The 19748-nt window shown below is 37.5% G+C and overlaps 1 protein-coding gene across 1 annotated transcript in view; it reads right to left on the bottom strand.

Annotated features, from left to right (window-relative positions):
• COBLL1 (cordon-bleu WH2 repeat protein like 1) overlaps positions 1–19748 on the bottom strand; it is a 78814-nt gene that overhangs the window by 5580 nt on the left and 53486 nt on the right. Inside the window, exons 7-11 of the mRNA XM_066322877.1 lie at positions 12312–12456; positions 11295–11363; positions 5818–6079; positions 3207–3292; positions 251–1860 (exon numbers count right to left, since the gene is read on the bottom strand). Coding sequence (XP_066178974.1) covers positions 251–1860; positions 3207–3292; positions 5818–6079; positions 11295–11363; positions 12312–12456 — 2172 coding nt within the window. The remainder of the gene's footprint in view (positions 1–250; positions 1861–3206; positions 3293–5817; positions 6080–11294; positions 11364–12311; positions 12457–19748) is intronic.

The raw sequence follows: 19748 nt of genomic DNA, 5'->3' as shown, positions 1-19748 counted from the left end.
AAAGTAGGATGCTAATTATGGCAAGAAATAATTACTTCCAATCATCTGAATGATGCTGCTCTCATTTCTAACATTGCCTGTATTCCTGCACTTCATTATAGTACAGTGCTACTGGTGGACACTGCAGGGTGTTTTCCCTGTACAAATACAGCACTTTCTGACCAGGGAGTGATTCAGAAACAAGCCTTTACACCGGCTGCACTTGATGGGCCTGGACCCACAGCCAATTAGTATTAGAAATAAATTTTACCTTATCCATTAGACTATTTTGTGACCCCGCTGTTACGGTCTGTAAGGAAGGACTTTTCACTTCAGGCATGGAGGTAGCTGAGGAGAATCCAGCTGCCAAAGGGACAGAGGAGGGTTCCACTGGAAATTCCTCTCTCGGTGTCTGGCTAGTGATTGTACGCGTCTTATTGAATGACTGTGACCTTTTGACTGCAGATGAGACAGCAAGAGCAAAAGGGGATGGTCTTGAACTGGAATATGGCTTTGGAACTGCAAAAGTTCTGAGAGTTCTTAGATTCAACGGTGCTGGAGGACAGGAGGGAAAACTTAAAGGCTTATTGCTTTTAACAGAAGTGGAAGATTCAATGTTTTTTCCATCATCAACTTTTTCTTGGTCTGCAGGAGGAGAGGGAATACTTGTTTTTTGTAAAGCCAAAGAAGTCAAATCAGGTGATGAGATTTTTTTACCCATCTCTGTATTCTTAACTTCATTTTGAATTGAATTAGGAGCACAAACTGTGCTTCTGGCAACTGCAGATGTCACATAGTGACCTGAAGCTCTTCGTTGCATCTGCAGATAAAAAGAACTAGGCTTCATTGAAGGACTTAATGGACTTAATGCATTTGACTTGTCCTGAGTCTCAGAAGAAACATTTGTATTTTCCAAGTTTAGCGTCAGTGGGACACGCTGCTTGAAAGACTCTCTTTCCATCTGGCTGCTCTCAGCAGTAATCTCAGCTCCAGAGGTCACAGTATGTTCAGAAATGCTGTTCACTCTCTGCAGCAGACCATTTGCTGCAGCAGCTTCATTTTGTGAACCAACCTGTAAAGGACCAACACTTTTTGACAAATGAGGAGATTCAGTTTGCACTATGAATTCTTTGCAGTCTTCCGAAGTAGATACCTCTTGATCCTTATGATCTGATAGACCTTCTGATTCCCAGCTCTTCATCATTTCTAAGAATTTTGGAGGCACTATCTTATAAGTAGTCATCCCAATTTTTGGTATGTAATCCCTTGTAATTTCATTAGCAGGTTTGGGTTTAGGTTTGGTGTCCTGTCTATAAAAAGGGTGATCTTTAACAGGAGAGTCATCTGGACTTTCAGCAGTTGTTTCTGGTGAAGCAATATCACTGCCATTTATACAGATGTGACTCTGGTCTTTTACTGGAATTACTTTTTTATGAGTAACTTCTTGTCTTTCAGGATTTTGTTCTATTGAAGTATCTTGACTCCCTTGATGCATTCCATGCATCACTGGTTCAAGGGAGTTGTTCTTATCTCTGTTGTGTTGAGGGACTAGTTCTCTAAATGTGGGTGATTCAACACCCTGAGGAACAATAATTTCCTTCTGCGCAGTCCTTCCCAAATTGCCATCCAAAGTCTGGATTCCAACATCCTGAGTTTTTACTGTGTCCAAGGCAGTTTGATTTGTTTTGTCATCTTGCTTTTCTGAAATCAGTTGAGGATAATTCCTATGACTTACAGAGATGTCATTTTTACATGCTTGGCAGTTTGATAGTCTGTCAACTTCGAGCTTGTTATTTTCTCTAAAATCTACTGTTTCAATTTCAGCTGTCTGAAGTTCTTTCCCTTCTTCTGTTGTTGGAATGAGTTTTGTTTCAGTGTGATCTTAAAGTCAAAGAAAGATTCCAAAATTAATACAAATGCCAAAAAGAGTCAATCTTCCTCATTACATCATGAAGCTCTGCATCCAGTGTATTTAATCACAATTAGTAGCTTCTCACTGATGCTAATATTTTTCCTAAGCCTTTTAAAGGCTATTTAAAGAAATATTTATATTTGACTAATATTGTCGGGTAACTGTATTCCAACTCAGGTATTCTTCCTTAATAAACAGATTACAGATGCCATGCATCGACTTAATAAAAAAAAATATTATACAACAATTTAAAACGTGCTAATGAATTTCAGCATTATATAGGCATTAGTGACTCAAGAGCTGAAGGACTACTCAATATGGAGTCAGATACAGTTTTTATTTAGTTCCACACATTTGTGGCTTCTGTTCTTTAGTTTTAATGTTACAAATCTTGTCAACTACACCTTATGTATTTGTACAAGGAAACAATTGAAAAACATATGGACAAGAGTAATTTGCCAAACCTATTTTTTGTGCCCTTTAGTTGGTCTGATAATTCAATTTTCTACTCCTGGACTAAACATGTGATCATCTCTCAAACACAAGAATATTTTAGTCAAACTGTTTTAAACATAATATTGGGAAAAATGCAATTCTTCAGGAATAGTCATATGGAGTGGTATTTTGTAGGGGGGCGGGGGGCGGAATCCTCATTTCATGTATGCTATAAAATGTCAGTTAAAATTTATATCACATATACCCAGGACTTGTGTTGTTGTGATTTATTAACAAAGGTGTACTGAGGATAAAAGACTATAGAAGGCCTAATATATAAATCTGAAAATCAGTGTCACAAAAGAGTAAAATAAATCAGTCATGTCACTAAATCCACAGAGAAATTTATAACCCATTAGATGCACAGGATGTCGTCATTTTGCTTCAGATCAGCGTGTCACTTTTATTTGTGCTTAAAAATATTTGCAGTTTCATGCAGAAAACTCACCCTATTTAATAAGCAAAGAATGACTGATGGCTTCTTCCCCAGTGGGATGAGGCAGCCATGTCACCCCATGTGGCAGGATCACCTTTGTGTCCAGCCTTCCCCCTCCTGAGCACTGTCCCACCCACACCATCCTATAACAGCACGATGCAGCTTTGACTACTGCTAAAACAAAAATATATTAAAAACAAACCCAAAAAAACCCAAAACTGCAGCCAATTCTTGTCACCTCATCACAAAGAAAATACACTAGAGCTAGAGCAAGCATAAAGAAAATAATCTGATGATAACAATACAAAAGGTGACTATATAACCATTTCTTCAAAGGAATAGAGAAGTTCAAGCTTCAAGTATTAACAAGTGGGAACTACTCACCATCAGTTTTATTTTGATCTAAAATTTTAAGCTTCCTGTCTGTTTGAAATCCAGCATCCACACTGCTTATTTTAGTCTGTAGTCCTCTGCAAAGCACAACAGTACATTAAATATGCTGGTATCATTCATTTCAGTAAATACAAGGAATGATGCAAGAGAACTGGCAATATTCTCCAAACACAGATGGACAAAACAGAACCGCTCTGCCAAACGCTGGAATACTCAACAGAATTGATTAAAAAAAAAAAAAAAAACACCATGAGGAAATGCTGCCATGATATTTTACCAAAATGACATGCAGCTCCACTTGCTTCTGTGTAAGCAGATGATCAGTCTTCCCTTCTCTTCTCCCCTTCCTTTTGTTTACATGTGCAGTTGGAACAAGCCCCTTTCCAATAGCAACTCTATTCCAGTGAAGCTACAATGGTTTTTCACTCATATAAAATGTTCTGACACCCCCCAATCTAAAATGTGTCCTTACTTTGTCCCCACTATGCTGCATGAGACACTGACACTGTATGAACACATGAATTGAGCAGTACAGACTTCTCAAAGTAGTCCCTTTCAAGAAGTACCTTGAGAACAGCACAGAAACACACACAACAAGATGTTTAGTACTTGCATACTAAACATCTTGGAAATGCATGCAATATCTGTTTCCCTCATTTCATGGGGGACAAGAGAACTGCAAAAATGCTGAATAAACAACTCATCTTTTTGGAGGTAGGGAAGACATATTAAGTCCTTGGTTTCAAAAAGTAAATGAAAAAGGTAAAATTACTTAAAATTTCTTAATAAAAAGTTATTAAAACTCTAAACTTCATTCAAGGTATTTTTATAACATATAGTTAGAAATACTGGCATTATGAAGATTCCAAATTATTTGCTGCTACATCAAATGCATTGGTTGTCAGAACCAGTGCTTTGAGGTGGTGACAGATCTGCCTCGAATCATTTAAAATTATACATTTCTCAATAACTATCCATGCTCATGCTGCCTGTATAGTCGCAAACATACTGTAAGTGTCCCATAAACCATTAACAGGAGCTTATGCTCTCAAAATTACTGTTGGAAGAAAGTTAAAGCTCAGTCCTGCACTCTGTACCCTCTGTGCCCTCTGTTCAATTTAACACAGCTGGGTGACTGAGCTAAAACTATTAACAACGGGCTGAACTATATTTTTAATAGTAATTTAAAAATAAAATAAAATCAAAATCCACCAAACCCAAAAGCCACAAAACACCATGGAGTATCATTATAGAAATTAGTGACTTTTAACTGGAATATTTTGCATATATCCCTGGTCTGATTAAAAAAAAAAACAAAACAAAAAAAAAAACACTTCTCAGTGTAACTAGATGTTATATATAGGATCGAAATTATCTACTTCCAGAAATATAGTGTCAGAGAAACCCTACCCCTCATTTTGGAATCCCCAAGATATTTCAGGAAGCAATTGCCAAACTCTAAAGCCAGAGTGCAGTACCTTCCAGCTGATTGTCGCCAGGACTACAAGACATGAAAGGTTACTACCAATTCACAGGCAGAGAAGGAAAGAAACATCCTCTGGACAATTAGGCAAACTGACCCAATACCATGGGCCTGAAAAATTGCAAATTCAAGACAATTTATTAGATCTCTAAAGAGAAGAAACACCCAAGCAATTGGGACAATATTCAGCAGGACAGAGTATCAAGGATTTTTGCAAAGCCACATTTGGCCTTGCACTGACAAAAATGTCCCTTCAAATACAAGTTAAGCCTCTCTTTACTACCTTGAAAGTTCTTGGCTACTAGGGCAGTCACACGTTTTGGCTTCAGTACAATAATCGAAATAGTTCTTTCAATTTAATTTGGGAACAGTAGCCAGCTTAGTTGCCCCAGGGAACAGAGAAATAGTGAATTACATTAACACAATGGGACTTCTCTGGACAATCAACATTTATTTCAAGCAGGCACTAACTCATGTTGGAAACCTGCTGAGTCAGGTAGTTTAACAAACATGCTGAAGGGCAAAGGTACAGCATCACCAGAAGGGAAAAAGAGCGGTTAAGGAAACTAATGTGTTTATTCTTTAAAAAAGCTGAATTAACTTGTTTTCCTGAGAGCAAATGGATTGAGACAGGTCAAGACCACATATAAGGAAAAGAAAAAATAAAAATTAGAGCAAAAACAAATATGCAAGGAATAAGGATCATGCCCAAAAGAACAGAAAATGGCTGATCTATCCATTTTCTCCCATCTGCAAGAATGAATTTGTATATTTTTATTTAACTAATCAATCCAAATTTTTTTGCAGCATGCTGCTCTAGTAAATACACTGGGCATTTTAGAGCTGGGTTCAGCTTTTCTAGGTTCCAGCTGTTTGAGTAGCAAGGAAAGGGAAGATTAAACAGAATAGACTGCAGAACACTTTATTGTCATTTTTGTTGAAAAGCTTCATGAATTACCGTGCACAGAAGAGTGCTACAATGAAAGCTAAGCATATTAAAGCTCATTCCTCTCTCACAATTCTCTATTCTGTGCTTCACAATGTAACAGCACTCTGCATTTTATCTGCCTCCCCCATTGTCCCCCCAATGCTCCTTTCATTGTCACAAAACGTACTTACTTGCCATCTGTGCTCATATTTTCTTGTTTTTCTTCCTTGAAGCTTTGCGAGTTGTCTATGGGAACACTGCCAGGAACAGGAGCTGATGAAGCAGGATCGTTTTTGTCATTTTCCAGTGGTACCTCAGCAGAGCTGAAGGCTGCAGTAACCTCTCCCATCCCAGGAGAGGTGTTGGTACTTCCACCGTCCTCTCCCAGTTGCACACCTATCTCTTCTTCCCTTTCATCAATTTCTTCCAGGTTGTAATCTGAGCTCCTTACATCTACACTCACAAAAGAAAGGAAAAGAAAGTAAAAACACTCCAAAAACAACAAAACCCAAATCAAGCCACAGTTTTCAATGCAGGTTGCAGATTAAAAGGGACTGTCCAAGGCAGCCTAAGTAGTTTGAAGAAAGAAAACTGACTTTTATTCACAATTCGGGTAGATTTTTAAAAAATAATTTTAAAAATAGATCCATTCAGACTTCACAGAATTCTCTGGTTCTTTTCAATTCACTCTCTTGACACAAGAATATGCTGATCACCACACTACTGTCCATCTGGTTCCGTATCTGTACCTACTGAAAAACATTTTCCATATTTAACCCAGGTATTGAATTAAGATTGTTAAATATACTTTTATCTCATAACCCTAGATTTCATGGAGGTAGACAGTTGCTTTTACCCAGACTGCTTGTACTTCCTCCATTAGCGCTTCAGTGAAGTTTAAAATACACAGTTCCTCCATATCAGAGTAGCAATGTCCAAGAACTAAAGAATAACCCATATATCAATTTTGTCCATGGTTTTAACAATTTTCATCACCACTATCAAAAATTTCCCATAATCATCCTAAGTGTATTGAAGTACCTTGTGCAGTGCTTCATGTTACAGTAGAAAAATAAAGTTCATAGATCTATAAAAATACTGACATCTACAGCCAGAGAGTTGCTGGATTAGGACACAGATAAAGCAGTGCACTTGAACTAATAAATACACCTGACCAGAGTACTCCCATCTGCTTTGGGTGCACTGACACCTGTTAGAAACAAGCCTTGCACCTGGACAATTATGTTTCGGTCTAAGTAGTATCACTTAATTTCCAAGTGTAAACTCAAGTCAACAAAGAAAACAAAAAGGAACACTGGAAAGTCACAGATCACAGAATACAAAAAAAAAGTCAGACTGACTTTTTTTTTTAAGCAGCTGGTATCCTACAATGCTTCCAGTACCTCTAGAGAAGTACAGTGTTATAGAGAAGTAATAAGAGGATGTATGTATTGGAGAAAGGCTCAGTACAGAACAGAAACTTTGCTGTTTACAATAGCGTCGTTAGTTAAGAGCTTGGTAATACCAAAGATATTCATTCAAAATTACAGAAAAACTACAAAAGCCAAACATTTTACTATTTAATTCTTGGTTTTATATTGCAATCTTGTAATAGTGTTTTGTAGTTACACATTAAGTGATGTGATCAACACACACCATAGTGCTCATGAATGCAAAGGCAGTTTAGATCCCCAGGAAAGAAAGGCAAGACTGCAAAGTGCTGCAGGTGAGCTCCTTCCATGTGGTTCCAGGACAGGTACATACAAATATGTCCCACTGGTATCGCAGGGACTCCTACAGGTTTACTAGTCATAAGGGCCTTCTCTTCCTTTCATTGTCCACCAACCTCTTTTCCACCTAGGGAAAACTCATACCCAGCAGCCTCATTCTTTTGGGGATCATTTTAGTGACGGTAGTATCATTTCATGTGTGACAGGTTAAATATATATGTCAAAATGAACAAAGCAAGCATAACAATGTGATCAAACATTAAACCAGCTAAGATTATCCCACAGCCCACAACTGGATCTCTAGAACATTGCCTCCTTCGCTGGTGAGACCTATTATGCTATGGGCCTGAGCCATACCAGCTACAGGAACAAAGACTGAGATTTTCGGTCTAAATACTCTATGGAAACTTGAATTATACAACAAAGAATAATGAGAACTTCTGACAAGAGAAATGGAAGCATTCTGGAGCTGCTCTGGCTTCGTGCCCAGGCATTGCTGTCATTTCTCTGCTGCTTTTCCTCTGGAGAGGAGTGTAACAAAGGCTGAGTTGTATTTATTCTCCTGGGATGGAAAGAGGTTGATAGGAGACATTCCTGATGTTCCTGCTATGTGAAAATCTGTTCTTTGCTGCGCTAGAAACCCTTCCAAGCATTGGGGTGGACTACCCTGACCTACAAATGGATAATACAAAACAAAAACAGCCCTCACACTTCTTCAAAAATGTTCTACCTCATTTGTCAGCATAAGATCAGCCTTGCTTGCTAGCAGATTTTCATCTGTTACTGGGTTTCATTCCAGACCTGGGCTGTCACTGCTGCAGCAGAATAAAATCTGAGTATATTTGAAGACAAACAACTTTTAAAAACCATCCTTCACTTACGTCAAGCAGGTAACTGCTCCCTAGAGGAGCAGTTCAGATTCTGATTTGTTTCCAAACCCTCAGTCTAGAGCTTTTACATGCAACACATTGCTAGGAAGAACTTACAGCAATACTGGCTATATACTGTTGCCTTATTGCTTATACACCCTATCCATAGTTCCATTTATATGTAATATAAATTGCATTTCTACCTGCATACAGTTTATTCTTCTAGAACATTAGTCATTGAATGTTAAGTAGCCCTAAACCAATAGAGTTAGAGTTACAGTATGTCACTGTGAAGGTAGATAAATAGATAAGTACACACACGCATATATGTGTATACACACACACAAACCCCTGATGACTGACATACCAGCTGCAAGTCTCCTTTGAGCAGTAAGAATACCCTCTGTCCAGCAGACAGAACAAGCTGGTGCTACTTTGTAAGCTCTCATGCTCATAAGCACCAGAGCTGGAAAGCCTGACTACATCATGCAAATCTGCTCTTGACACCACAGCCCCTAACAAAGTGCTTAAGAAATACTGTAACCAATAGGATTATATCAAGGGATTTATTTGATGGAAAGTTTTCTAAAAATCTCATTTCAAAATTTGCTTTGAATACTGTTTTACCATCTTCCCTAGAAAAAGAAAGACTAGGCATTAATTAAACTTTGGGAAGATGAAAAAAATCATAATTTATAAAGAGAACTGTTGTTTATTATCCCACATGTTCACATTACTTCTCTGTCAATGCTTAACTCTAGTGGATGTGTGTCTTCAAACTCCTTTTGTCAAGGTACACACTGTTTCTACACCATGGGAAAACTGTCACTTCACAGGAGAAATGTTGCCTGTTCCATACTGTATAGCTCCACGTAATGTGGAGTAGTGCATAGCTAACAGATACCAAACTGAACATTTGCAGTGGTTCATTTTAGGGCAAAAGGTAACAGTGTATTTTGCAGCTTGGGTTTTTTTGCTAATTTACTGAAGTAGCACTGCATAACAGAACCACTCTGGAACAAATGCCAGTCACAGCCAAAAAAAACCTCACAATGATTCTCAAATGCCTGACAATCAAAGCAGTATTAATCCAAATGGAACAAACTCCTCTGGTTTTTTTTTGTAAAGCTGAAATTATGTCCAACTTTGCAATTTAAGTGACACTGAACTATTTGATCCATCTAAAACAATACCAAACATGGATAATTTTCAGACTAGGAATAGGACAGGTGTAGTGCATCTGATTTTGCTACAGGTTAATATTGGTTCTCACAGCATGAGGGGTTTTGCTAAAAGGACCCTTTACACACAGGCCTCACAACAGTTTCAGAGATGCCACCAGAGAGCAGCAGTATCCCATGAGAAAAAGAGGCAATGAAGCTGTGTTATGTGACTTGTATGTACATTTTAAAAAACTGCACTACATTAAGTCTCCAGCAAAGGACCCTGCATGAAGACATGAGGAAAACTAGAGACTGAAGATTGTCACTAACTGCAGAGGTAAATCCAAGGGCTCAACACAGACTGTCCTAAGCCCAGTAAAGATGATTACTTTTTTCCATTTCTTTCCACTACAGCTTAAATTAAAATACTTAATTACAGAACTCAAATGCCTCAAGCAGAAGTTTCTAAATCTATGGAAAAATAAACAAGTCATTTCTTTGAAGTTCAGGGTTGTTTATCTACACAGCACTTGGACATTACAGTGATGGGAAAGGAGAAATTTCTAGTACAGATCAACAATCTTAAGATAGAAACAAGTACAAGAAAACAAAAAACTTGATTGAATATCACAGTATGATAAACTTGCTCATCTTAAACCCATTGCATGTAGATAGGCAGTTTTTAACACATAAAATTTAGTACCAATTAACAAACCACTCACTCAGAATTATTCTCTTTCATCTGCTACAACAGCTACAAGGAAAGGTTACAACTTCATTCCATCTCCAGACTCTGCAGTATAGGTTCATAATCCCATTTATTAAGCTACATATTGTTTCTATTAATGCCTTGTCCAATAATTTGCATAAATTGTCCTAAACACAAACCAAGCTCAAATTTACTGATTACTGATTTTTTATTTTCCCCCCTTTTTCCAGAGACCTAGCATTCTAGCAGATGACTTTTTCAGCTTTTGTGGTACATTTTTGTTTTACCACTCCAAACAATTTGACTGGCATCCAGAATAAAACAGCTGGAAAACAAATTTTAAATTCCTGTCAACTAGCACAATAACTGAGTGCTTAGCCTCATATAATGACAGTACAGGCTTAGCATTTATATACTTCATTCTTATTAAATGCATTTAAGAGTTATTCTTTCAGACTGCACTGGCACTGATTATTCTAAAAGCTTTTGCAAATCTTAGAAGACTTCTAGATGTTGTATCTCATAGCTGAACCCTACAGTCTGGTGCTTACAAACAACAGTATTTCACAGTACAAACTGCATAAATTTAAAAAAGCATTATGTTCAGCAGCTAAATAATTGTATTTTAAACAGCTATACTTTCATAGATCACATTTTTCCCATAACACCCAACAAATAATTTAATGTATAAACAACTATTTATGTATTCAGTTTAGATTTACAACTTATGTTTTCAAAGGCTGTTCAGATGCCAACCAAAAGCCAGGCACAGATTTGCTCTTGCCCCTATGTTATGCAGGTCAAGGGCAGCACAAGGCAGAGTTCTAAAAACAACACTGGGCTTTAGCTTTTGAAAAGCTTGTTATGAGGTACAAAAAAAATAAATAATCACAGAAATTCTGGATAGTTCTTCTCTGCAACTTGTGAGAAAGGAGAGAAAATGGGGATAATGTTTAGTTTATAAAATGTAAAGCACAGATAGTAATACAAAATATATTGTATTTGTTTCTGTAGATAAAAGAAGTAAAATATCCTTGTTTTAGAAAGCCATAATTGCACTCCAAAGGAAAAGTTAATTGATCTGAAGCGTTAAAATTAGTTCTATATTTATGACCCATTTATAGTAATTTATTGCTATGAATTACCATAACTTGCTATGAAGTAAATTTTATCAGTACTTTTGTAGAAAGAACCAACCTGTTTCAGGCTGCATTTCAGTGGCTCTTCCTTCTGCTTTAGTGGAGGTTGATTCTGTTGACTCTGTTACTGCAAAAAGTGAAGTAACAACCTTTACCACCTCTCAGTTTTGGCACCAATGAAAGTCATAGATAAAATGTTAGATTGTGGTCATACAGACTAGTGATTTCTTCAAGAAACTCCTCTCAAGCAACTAGTGCTCATTGTCATATTTTCCAGATATTTTAATCTTGACTCAGGTATTTTTGAAGCAGAAAACTGAATTTTTGATCAAACAGAAGAATTTAAAAAAAAAAAAAAGGTGGACTTTCTCTTAGATTCTTCTAGTCAGTCCATTTGCTATTATACTCTCTCAGATCCAGAGAAGCTGATCTTTTCTCCCCACCCCTAGCAGTCCCCTTGAGTAACATAAACACAATTCTATACTTAACCTAACTATAATTAATTTGGTATTGTCTGGGTTTTTTCTGATCTGCATGCTCTAAATACCTCTTTCACACATTTGTGGGAAAACAGGAAGATTGGTGACAAGGATCGTAAGCACACTCAAGTGACTTGCAGTAGGGGTGCAAAACCCCACATATACGATATTAACGGCTTTTTAATCTTGTGTGTTTGACAAGTGGAACACCTGTGTTCAGAGAATACAGGCCTGTGATAGACTTACAAGGCATCTTACGGGACATGCTGGAGATTCCTGCCCTGCTGTGGGAAAGATCAAAGCACCGTGGTAAATACACCTGTGTGGATCCCTGACACAGAGGGAAGGGAGCAGGTTTGGCAGTCATCTGGCACGGCCCGAGTTCTGTGGTGCCCATGTTCCCACCTGGGTGCCTCTGCCCTGGTGCTGCTTCGATGCTTCCCCGCTTGGTGAGGTAACAAAACTAAATGTATTCTTCGCATTTGCAGTTTTGTGGTTGCTCACTTGAGGTTCTTATCTCACAAGGTGGTGTTACTTTAATGTTTAGCCAGCTATACTTTCCGCTGCCTTCCAATTAAACAGCATAAAAAGATTACCAGGCTCATTACTGCTTTCACTTTGATCTTGCGGCGCTCGGGAGGGTGGCGAGGGCGCCTTGCGCTTCATCCTGCGCAGAGAGGAGTTGACGGAGGCGGTGTCGCTGAGCGGCAGGGAACCCTTCCGCACCAATCCCACCGGGGCCTGGGCAGGGACACAGGGCAGCAGCAGCATCATTAGCAACCAGCGAGAAACAGCAAAACGGCTCCTGTAATTGTTCTCAAAAAGTATTTATAATATACGTTTGGTAATACGTTCTCTCTTTCCCAAACGTGCTGTGTTCCTCATCTTAATTCCTCCAAGGAATTGTTTAAAAAAAAAAAAAAAAAAAAAAAAAAAGATTTTCTCGAGTAATTGAATATATTCACAGAGGTGCAACACAGAGCAATAAAAGAAAATCAGTTGTTACATATAGCGTATAAGAGAATTTGAATTCTTTTATGCCCAAGGGCTATTCTACAAACCCAAAATAAATCTTTTCTAAAAGTAGCTAAAATCATTCTGGAAAGAAGTTTCAACTACACTCCACCACAGCAACATGACACAGTGCTTCCTTATCCATTCTTTCAACAGCAATCCTAATTAGCCTGCATACATAATTATTATAAATTTCCTTTCCTCCTTGAAATACCTGAACTTTCATAAAAAATTTTGGAATGCCTAATTTCAAAACTTATCAAGTACAACTGCCTCATAATATTTAACAAAGTTAAATTTAGTAAGTTGCAAGAAAAAGGTTATAATACCTATGGATATTACAGCATAGGAATGTCCTCATTATTGTAGCAAAAGTAAAAAAATCTTAATTCACAAATAATCAAAACAATTAAAAAATGGACAAAGGATATCTGTTGAAGACCTCATATTTTTATGACACAGCAGTCCAATTGCATTTTAAGCTGTTTTAGAAACACATTATCTGTCTTAGAAAGACAATGGTTGTAAATTTGCCTGCCATTCTTAAATACAGTTATGCTGAAGAAAATTATATACACATCTACAAAATGGACAATGTTCAGGATCCCAGCAATAAAGGAATGCATTTTGGAACTGGACACAGCTGCCTGTTTCTGTAGTAATTCTGATTCCTATCACTTGTCTGCTCAACAGTATAATAAAATCCTGCAGCGACATTCATTTCTGTCTAGAAGGATCCACACAGCATTTGGGTGTGGGGTCATCTCCAGAGAACTTCTCTGTGCTTCAATGAACCAGCCCACTTCACAAAGCACAATATCAAGGAACAGAGAAGGCATAAAGACAGCAACATAGTCTTGTTTCACTGACAACCCTTTCGAAAACATCAAACAATAGAATTGTTGACTGTGTCAATTTCCATGGGAAAAGATGCTTATCATTTAGAAAACTATCACTGAATAAATATCCAAAGATTCCACAGTAAGTGGGATATTAAAGACCAAAAGCTAGAGTGTTTGATTGCATACAATCAAATCTATAAAGAAAATTACAGCAGTAAAGATACCGGCACAAGGTGCCTGTCAGGCAGCGTTTGGGAGCTCCCATGAGATTGCAGCACAATACCTGAATGACTGAGCAGGGCTTTGAATGAAAAACTATCCTCTGAGCCACCCTGGGCACCCTCAGTTATCTGCTTTGTCCCACCCTGATATCAGGTACAACAGAGCCACAGATACTGCACTACAACGAGCACCACTGCCCAAAAGTGTACACACAATTCTACTCATCACTCTAGTGCCTAAGCAAGCAATTTAAACCTTCTACAGCAAAGCAAGAGTCACGTTTTAAGCGAGAAAACACAAAGCACAAGGTGAAATGTTCTTTTAAGAACACCAGAGGATAGGAACACAGCACTCCTAATTAAAAATACTTGCACGCTTGAGTAGTTTTTAAACAAGTCAGCTTCTAGATTAAAATGTCACGCAACAAAACACACTTTATACTTTCATAATTTCTTATTCACAGTTCCAAAATAGATCTCAAAAAGTAAAAATAATTAATAGCATTCATTCCCCCTTTGAATTTATTCAGGAGGGGATATCAAATCTAACATTATTTCCCCAAACGAGGCTTTTTTCTGCTGCTGAAGTATTTCCTCCTCGCAGTTGGGCAGCTGTGTTCGTCTCCTCTCTGGCAGCTGTGCTCAGGCTGCAGCCCCTCTGCTCTGCACAAAGCCACATTTCCCTGTTCCAAGGTCTGCACCTCTTGTGCTCCACACGGGCTCCCTCGGCGGCTCGGCTGGCGCCCAGCTCTGCGCGCCCGCTCAGCCGAGCAGATGTCACCAGAGTTCCCTTCTGCACAACACAAGTGTGTCTGTGTAGGGGGGAGTCATGTTCTCAGCACAAGAGCACAAATGCTACTAGAAGATTTTTATAAGCCTTTCCACTGCCCTTTGCATCCAAAGAAACAAACAATTTGCAAAGAGAGATTTCAAGAAAGTACTAAATGTTCCAGTAAAGGTTCAAGTGTTGAACAGATTTTCTCAGGAATTATTCAACATATGAATATTAAGAGGTTTCAAATCCTAACAAAGGCTGTAATGTTAAAATAGTACTTTAAACAGATGGAAAAAAATTAAAATAATGTTATTAAGACGTATCTGACAAAGTTTTGGAATATACATCTGGGTGTTCATGTGTCATACCAACTGCCTATGATAACCAGTGCTATATCAGTTACATTTAAATTAAAATTCTTGTTAGGATTCACTAAAGTAATTAACTCTGTTTATGCAGAAACACCAGTGAACTCTGTCATAACTTCTATAACATATGCAGGAGTTCTACTTTTAACACCATACACCCTCCTCATCCTGCAACAAGCAAGAGTAGATATTAAAACTTTTTAGTCTCAAACTTGGCACCAAATCCCACCCAAAGCAAACACACCACTAGTAGATGCCAGTGATTCCCAAGTTCCAGCCCCTGTAAGCAGTGGCAGACATAGTGCCTTGCCCTTCTTATAATTTCAAAAAAGCAAATAAAGATAATTAAGGTAATTTTGAAGCTGCAATGGAAGCAAAAAACCAAAAAACATTTGAGAAAGAATACAGCATTACTGGAGCATTTCAGTGTGCTGGAAACCCTACCTCACACCAAGGGTCACTAGATAGATATCACCATATCCTCCATCTTTTGCTCCATACATACCTATTTTTAACAGAAACATATAGATGACTGCATCATATAGGGATAGCAAAGCACATTGCTACTCATATTGCTAATATTTATTTCTTTCTTCCCTTTGTGTATGCAGGCAAACATATGCCCAAGGAGTAACAGCAAAAAATACGTATTTGTTCTTTCAGTAATTCATTCACTCAATTTCTATTACACATTTTGGAAAGCTTAAGCTTCCCAAAATACTTAAATTTATCCTAAATACTTCAAAGGAAGCAATGTACCTCTGGATCCATTGGAAAGAAAAGACATACAGAATATATTTGGAGAAACTCAGCTGGTGATATTTTGCCCAACCAACCAATATGACTATTTTCTCCTAAGATTTATCTTGCTTGTACAGGACCAAGCACAATAAAGGAGTGAAGTATGCATTTGATACACTGAAAAGTGGATGCATGCAACATCTTACTTTCTTTCACCACCACTTCTGAAACATCTCAGAATAGTATCAGATCATCTCATGCAAACTTCAGATAGTCCTGAGCACTCTCTTCTCCCTGGTAAGCCTGACTCCACCCAAATCTTCCCTGCTGTCCATAGTGCTCAATGCATCATTGCCCAACTGCTCCTTTTAAGAGCTGACCATCAAGTTGCAGGCAAGCAAGCCTCTGTCATTTCTTCAGCATGGAACTCACCCATCACAGAAATCCTAACTAAGCTGTCCTGTGACAATAGATTTAAAAAAATCTTTTCAGAAGTACTTTATAGTTCAGTTGCTTCTCACCCTTCCACCATTCTCCCTTCTTCTTTTTCCCCATCTTTTTAAAGAAAAACCTAGAGGTTTAGATTTCTTTAGGAGCTAGGGTTGTGTAAGCAACAGCAATTTGTATTTCTACAGTTGAGAAGTCCTATCCATTATTTTAAACTGTAAATGTTTTGAGTAAAAATCTTCACTTAATTGTTCCTACCCAAGTATACTTTATGCATGCTCCTTTCAATAACTGTAAACAGGGTAAGGAGAGAAATATTCATGTTATAAAATGCAGATGTATCAGTCTAGATTTTATAAATAAAGTGGTAGGAAGAAAATCAACCGTGGTATTTTGGGCATAATCAAATGCTTTTCTTTTAAAGAGGTGTTATTACTAGAAAATTGCAGCCACTTTTACGGAAACTGAAGATACACACACTAAATTACACAACACTGCAAAAACCCTTAAGAGTCCTCTCTCCTTGCAAGTGTATTTAAACTTGCTGGTTTTAAACATACTTCTGACAAGAGTCATCTTGCCCAGTACTAGAACTGACAAGTAAGCGAGGGATTTCAATATTAGAGACTAACATGGTCATTTTCCATCTGATTGAACACAGAAATTTTCTGGACAAACATTAACCATTTAAGCTTACTAGGTGTCTTCAAGGTCTCGTGTAGAAAAATAAGCAAATCATGCTATGTAATGACATGTAAAAGGTACCCTGACATCCACTGTACAATTTTGTCCTCTAAAAATAGGACCATGTCCCTAAAAACAAATAACTTATCACCTTGAAATGGAGGCAGAAAAAATTCCAACCCTCATATGAGAATGTAACTACTCACATCACGAGAAAGCATTTTCTTTAATGGAAAAGTAGCAGGGAATCTGTAGAAGGTAAGTAAACATTAAAACCCTTTTTCATAGTGTGAGAAACTGAACTACAGCATGTTGAGAATTTGAAGAAAGACAACGGTGGGAACTCTGTTCTCCTAAAGTTGTCTCATTTCACTGTTGTGATGTTACTACTTTTACACATTTCTCTCAAAACTAGGCAATCAATTCATCCAGGCAAAACTGACATTTCACTTTGTCTTCCTTGTGGATGTTACAAAAGTATTTGTCCATAACAGGGCCCATGTATAGAAGAAATAAACTATGTATCCAGTCTGCCAAGTAAACTGAAGGGCAGGCTACAGAACTTAGGCATTTTTAAAAGCAGTTTGATTTGCAATGAAATGCTTCTTGTAAGGCAAAAGGAGATTAAAAAGTAACCCTTAAGAGAAAAAAAAAAGTATATCTTCACTCTTGTAAATTAACTTCTTTGGACACTAAAGTCGTAGTGAAATTCCCAAACATACTAAATATCCCAGTGAACACACCAATCAGACTGGTGAGCAACCTGAGAGACACTCAGTCCTATCAGCAGGACAATATATTTTCAACGGAGGAGAACATGATAGACCAAATTCTTATATGGTTTATAATTAAATCCTTGTGATCTAGTGTGACCACTGCACTGGCCTCATTTACTGAGAGCTGACCTAGATTAAGTGAGACATTTTGAGATAATTTTGCCCAACCTTCTGTTGAAAACAAGTTCTTACACTTTATTATTGGTTATTGCTAGAGCCTGTCAGGGAACATTTCAAACATTTCCACCAAAGAAGCTTCTGCCATTTCTTATGAATGACCTATTCCAACAGTCAGTTCTCACAACGGTGAGTTTTGTTCTTCAGTCTGAATGGAATTTCCTCTGGAGAAGCTAATGCCCACTGGTTCTCATCCTGCCACATGTACCCTTGTGAAGAATATATCACTGATTTCGCTGTCCAGATATCATAAGAATGCAATTACATACTATCTGAGCCATCTTTACATTAAAATATTTATTTTTTCCAAACCTTTAAACATCATGGTGGCCTGTTTTTAATCCTGAACTACAGGACAAAAATCTGAACACAGTAGTGCAGTTGTAGCATAAAACTACTGAGTACACTGGATTCAAGGTGGATGGCATGACCAGACCCCAGCTTGTACTGGTGCTTGGATTACTTCACTCCACATAGAGAATTTCATACGCATCCTTTTTAAAACTCATTCAGCCTATCACTGTCTCCCTGAGTGGTGGCTGGAGTCCCACCCTCTCTGCCCATTTTGGTCCCAATTTCAAGTTTATTGAAGGTGGATTCATTTCCATGATGTAGATTGTTTATAAAGATATTTAACAGTATTTGCCATACTACTAACTTCTTGGGAACTCCACACTACAAGCAGTCTGACTTGGAGCCATTACCCCCACTGTTTGAACTGCAGCCACTTTTTGTCCTATCTTGTGTTTTGTCTGTCCAATTTGTATCTCACTTTTTCAATAAAAAGTTTGAGGTAGACTGTGATGAACACCTTGCTATAATAAAATGCAGATGACCTCATCCTTTATCCTTGGATTTCGGCTTGCCAGTAATTTACAAATTTCTTGCTCTTGCCATCTTCTGCCACTTGGAGCACCAGGCTTACTTTTGCATTCCTAAGAGAACCTCTGCATGTCCAAGAAGTATCTGTGTATTTCTTTCTGGAAATTGTTCTGCCCCCTTTGATTTTTGCATTTGAGTTCTTTCAGTAGCATATTTAAATAAGACTGTTTAAAAACGTTAAAGTGCTTGTTTTTATGTCTATTCCTATTCCCACTTAGGAGAATGGACTACTTTTGTACTACAGGAAGGCTGTCTCTGAAAATGTCTCAGTACTCTTCCAAGCAGGAACTTTTTTCTCCAAGGAAGTCTCCCACAGAATCCTTATCAGAACTTCCCTGATAAGTTAAAAATTATGTACTATGCCAAATTCATTCATTATATGATAGTAAGGTAGATACTAAAAGACAAAATATTTCACTTGAATTAATAAAATTCAAAGGAAAGAGTAAATATTTATCCACATTTAAGTCCAAGCACTACATTTTCTGATAAATCACTATGCAATCAAATCCCAACAAGAGAGAAGTCATCTTAAAAAAGTATGCCAAAAGCCTCTAAGTTTTAAGTTAGTTGCACAAAGTAGTACAAAATAGGAAATATACACAAAAATGTAACTTGATCTAGTCCTCTCTTTGTAAACTATTCAACTTCAGTCAGATCACTTTCGATCAGTAAGAAATGTCAGTACAAAATAATAAATCTAAGCAATTGCTTGAGTGACAGCCAAGCAGTCATATATTACTTTTAGACATAATAAAATATTAATAATTTAAAGCATGTTAACATTAATAAGCTATTTTTTAAGAAATTGAATTCAATTCAAAGAGAAACATGGTAAAAAAAAATCATTATTTTCTTACTCTCCCCAAAGGTTCCTTTTACTAAAATTCAGAAAGAAATCTTTGTCTTCTTCAAATGACAAAGCTTTTCAGCAGGACACAATACACAAAGGCAGAACTTCTGTTAAACAGTGCTCTCTTGTGGTTCTGTGCAACAGTGAAAGACTAAATCATAGTATAAAGATAAAGACATAGTATAAAGATAAGTCTTTAAAGATAAGACAAGATTTCTTGTCACCAAGTCTAACTTAAAAGTAATCCCTCAGA

The sequence above is a fragment of the Sylvia atricapilla genome, chromosome 7 (genome assembly GCF_009819655.1).
Source record: "Sylvia atricapilla isolate bSylAtr1 chromosome 7, bSylAtr1.pri, whole genome shotgun sequence".
In the NCBI taxonomy this organism is placed as follows: Eukaryota; Metazoa; Chordata; class Aves; order Passeriformes; family Sylviidae; genus Sylvia; species Sylvia atricapilla.
Note: the sequence above shows the minus strand (reverse complement) of the source record. Positions and strands in the feature narration are given on the sequence as shown.